Source organism: Cervus canadensis, chromosome 8 (assembly GCF_019320065.1).
Source record: "Cervus canadensis isolate Bull #8, Minnesota chromosome 8, ASM1932006v1, whole genome shotgun sequence".
NCBI lineage: Eukaryota > Metazoa > Chordata > Mammalia > Artiodactyla > Cervidae > Cervus > Cervus canadensis.
The window spans coordinates 68,075,034-68,079,386 of record NC_057393.1 but is presented as its reverse complement, the minus strand read 5'-3'; the positions used below and the strand labels follow the sequence as shown (position 1 = coordinate 68,079,386).

The 4,353-nt window shown below is 37.3% G+C and overlaps 1 protein-coding gene across 1 annotated transcript in view; it reads left to right on the top strand.

The window, feature by feature from the left end:
* The first annotated feature begins 692 nt into the window (after positions 1–692).
* The window catches only part of SRGN (serglycin), a 16,545-nt gene continuing 12,884 nt past the window's right edge, over positions 693–4,353 (top strand). Inside the window, exon 1 of the mRNA XM_043476750.1 lies at positions 693–848. Coding sequence (XP_043332685.1) covers positions 776–848 — 73 coding nt within the window. The 5' untranslated portion in view covers positions 693–775. The remainder of the gene's footprint in view (positions 849–4,353) is intronic.

Below are 4,353 nucleotides of genomic sequence, written 5' to 3'. Positions count from 1 at the left end.
CAGAGCACCTGAAAGTCAAGTTGAAAATTTTTACCAGGGGAAACAAAAAACAACAGAGTATAAATGGAATCAAACCATAAGAAATGCTCGGTGTAAATGATTTTGCAGTCCTCTATTTACCCAGTTCTTCATAACCAAAAATCCTCACTAGATTCTTGAGGCAGAGGGAGAGCTGGTGATCCAGTGGGAGAAACTGAATCTGATAAGAAGAAACCAGTTGTCTGAAATCCAACAACACTTTCTTGTAGATTAGAACTCAGCTTTGAAGTTTCACTTGTTATGCTTGGCTCTGTGAGTTATGCTGCTCCTGATGAAAAATAAAATCAAGAATATTTTATGTTGAAGGTCCTCAGTGATGAAAAGGCAGCATCCAGCTCCCTTATCAGCTGTGCAGTGGGCTAACAAACTTGTGTTTAGATTGTTACCTGAAGAAAGAAAAAACAAAGTGTCCTGAATGCTGATTCTACTGTTTCAGTGGGGAAAAATTTCTAACAGGCATGTGGCAAACAACAAAACTTTTGAGAAAGCAGACCTGGGGAGAGTTCACTGCAGTTTCGTAACGGGTATGAATAGTTATTTTGCTTCCTTTTTCTTTTTTTTTTATAAATCTTTCTGGGGTTGATGTGGATCTCTTTCTATTTGTTCAGGAAACTGACGTGTCTTCTGGGCTGGGTTTGCGGTTTTGGAACCTTCTCTAAAAGGGACAGAGAGCACCCGGCTACACTTCCCTGTTGTGAGGTTGGTGTGCGGGTGGTGCTGAAGCAAGCTGGTCACCATGCAGGTGCTCCTCCAGTGCCCTAGGCTTATTCTGCCTCTTGCCTTCATCCTGATTTTATCTTCAGTTCGAGGTAAGACCCAGTAATCTTGTCACCTTATAATCTTCTTGTATGCCCCAGGGTCCACACAAATGATTATATTCACTCTAAGGTATAGAATATAGTATATTATGGGAAAGTAGGCCAAGAAAAAATAAAAAAAAAGAATTTGGGGTAGCTGAACTCCTTAGAGTGAAGTTGGTTAAGTTTGGTACCAAAAAAAAAAAAAATGTTACACTTTGAGGCAGCTACAGCCTTGTAAGTTCTTAAAATGATTGAAATGTATTATTTTATTGTCAGGTGAAAATAGCTTACAAATTTTTAAAGGCTCAAGACAGGAATAGAGAAAATGGTTTACCTCTAAGTGCCCATATCTATCTCAAGTTTTAATGATTAGTGATGTCATAAATTTAGACACTGGGAAATACTATTTTTAAAATCAGAGTAAATGTGCTTGTATTTTCTCTCCTTTTTTAAACCTGGTTCTTAGTGAAAATTCACTTATGTTTAGACATAGCTAATGAATACCCTCTCCGATTTTAAAGAAAGGCCAAAGAATTTTAGTAATTGTGTCGTTGCTCAGAGAAACAGCATATTTGGAAAATTCTTGTTAGGTCTATCATTTAGGATTGTTTAGTCAGAATAAAACAACTTAAAAACCTTTAATGACTAAGAAAGTGAAAATGATCAGTTTGTAAGAAAAACAGTTTCTTCTCCTTTGGTAAATAAGGGATTATAGTCATGGCCTGATAAGTAGATGGGAGAATTTCTAGTAGAAAAACACTAAGTTCCTCCAAATCGTAAAGGAAATATTGAGCCATAGTGATGCACATATCCTAGATACGTTTCTTCGAAGTGACTTCTAGTTGTCTTGTTTTTACTTCTGGTGGAAATGAAATTGTACACATAACCTCAGATACATTCATTATATATTGGAAATTTATAAAATCACTTTCTTCTTGTTATGCAATTATTGAAGAAAAACCAGCAAATAATGTTGATGAAACTTTCCCACTAATCTATTTTTTTTTAAAGGATAAAACATTGTTGATTGTAAGAAACGGGCTTTACTCCAATCTTTCAGGGAAAACTTTCAGCCAATGAAATAATTCCCTAATGTGTTCTGACAAGATCCAGGCAGTCAAGTCTGTGTTTGAAGAACAGACCTGAGTGACTTGTTGGTGTTGGGTCTACTCTGACCAGAGCTCTATGAATCTTTACATCTTTAAAATCTCCCAGAAGTGTCACATTTCCCACTAAGATTCAATAGGGAAAACTAAAATGAAAACAAAAGTGTTCTTTATATAATAGGTATTTTCCAGAAAGTAGTGAAGAAACTATTATAAAATTTTATAAAGTACTAGTATTTATGTCATCACTGGGTACGTTTTGCTCTGTGTTGGGAAGGGAACCAAAAATGAGAGAATGAATAGACTGAAAAACTAGGGAGTTTCCAAAGGAGAAGTGCAGTTGGTATTGGAATTAAGGGTTTGTGCCCACATTTGAATAAGAAGGGAAATAGACGCCCACCCACTGGCTCTGTGTGTGTGTGTGTGTGTGTGTGTAACATCAACTCAAGGCTGCAAAGAGGTTTCTATTTCATAATATTCTATGTGATGCCAGATATGATTCTGTAGCACTCTTTCCCCGCTTAAAAATAATTTTTTTTCTTAACCCATTGATTTAACCGATCAAATCCACTAGACTTTTGACTTGCTTTTACTGAAACGAAACATCTCAGGTTACTGTATTAATCTGCTAGGGCTGCCATAACAAAGTACCACAGACTGGGTGGTTTAAACAACAGGAATTTATTTCCTTACAGTTCTGGAGACTAGCAGTCCAAGATGAAGGTATCAGCTGGGTTGGTTTCATCCTGAAGCTTTTCTCCTCAGCTTGTAGATAGCCATCTTATCTCTGTCTTCACATGGGCCTTTGTGTGTTTCTGTGTCCTGGTCTTCTCTTCTTATAAGGACAACAGCCATACTGGATTAGGGCTCATCCATGTAAACTCATTATACCTTAATTATCTCTCTTAAGTCCCAAATACAAATAGTCTATTCTATTGAGTCCCAAGACTCAAATACAGTCCTATTCTGAGGTACTAGGGGTTAGCACTTCAATACATTGAGTTGGAGCAACACAATTCAGCCCACATCAGTGACTATAAGTGAAGCTGAAATAAAAACATGCTATAAAAAGCCCATCTACCAAGTGCAAAGAGAAGGAGGTTGGGCAAGGTGTGGGAGACCCTGGAGAGGACAGATGGGTAATCAATTTAATGTAGAGCTCCAGCAGATTACTGATAAGGCCTGTGAATCCCAAATTGTTTTATTAACTCTCTTTTTCAAAGATGCCCATAAAGAAGGAAAACGGAAAATCCATGAGCAGGTGTAGCCGGGGTGGGGGGTGGGGGGGTGGTGGTCATTGCCAGACCCTGTGTCCATTCTACACTGCCTCTGAGATCACAATAATAATATTGATTCCACCAGTGTTCACTACTGTTCAATTGTAAAGTGATTTCGCATCCATTCTCAGGTAAATGGTCATCACATTACTTGTGAGGAGGAATTAATACCAATTTATAGAGAAGAAAACTGGATCTTACATTCATCATCTCATTTCCTCTTTACATCAACCTCTTGCAAAAAATGTATGAGACTTGCCCTAGGCACATTACAACTAATTAATGGCAGAGCTGGTCACCTGATTTCAAGTTCAAATTAACTTTCTACTGCAATTTAGCTGTTTTCTAGTTGGGGTAGAGATTGTCTTTATTTAAAACAACCTTGCTTTGACTACAGCTCTTACTACAAAAACCACTGAGTCGAGGGACAGAGAGGGAGAAATTGAAAGTAAACTTGGAACTTTTTATAGCTTGTCAAACCACACAAGAGTGAGGAATCTTGTGCAACTGATTGGCCAGAAGGAAGCAGCTCCAACTTAGATAGTGATGTTTGTTTGGATGCCACTAAATAATGAATGAAAATGATCTTTTTTCTCCCCTAACATGGCAATTTTAAAGTTTTTCTAACAAACCCGCAGCAAGTCTCCATTAAGAATAGGAAATTAGTAAACTGTGATGACGTTGGGGAAATACTGATACTACAATATAAAAAGATACAGAGAGATTACTAGGGTAAGTTATTTGCCCAGTGTCAGAGGTTTATTTTTTATAAATGGTAATGTTTAATCATAGAAAGTGTTTTGCTAAAGTAGGACTAGTAGACTCTGTGTATATGTGAAAGAGAGACAAAGACAGAGACACAGAAAGAAAGGACAGGTGTAGGCAGTGAGGGAAGTGGTTCCAAATAAAAAACGTTCTTCTTCCTTGAATCCACTATGGAATTAACTAAGAGATCTGTAAGTGGGACCTCTTAGGAAGATCATTTTTCTGTCCATGAGCATGTTTCCTCTTATTTTTTAAATTAAGTAATCACAAGACACTTCTCTCAAGCAAAAGAGAATCAAGATATTCCCACACATTGGAGGGCTAGAACTGTTGAATTTTCACATCCTGCCAACACTCTTGAATAAA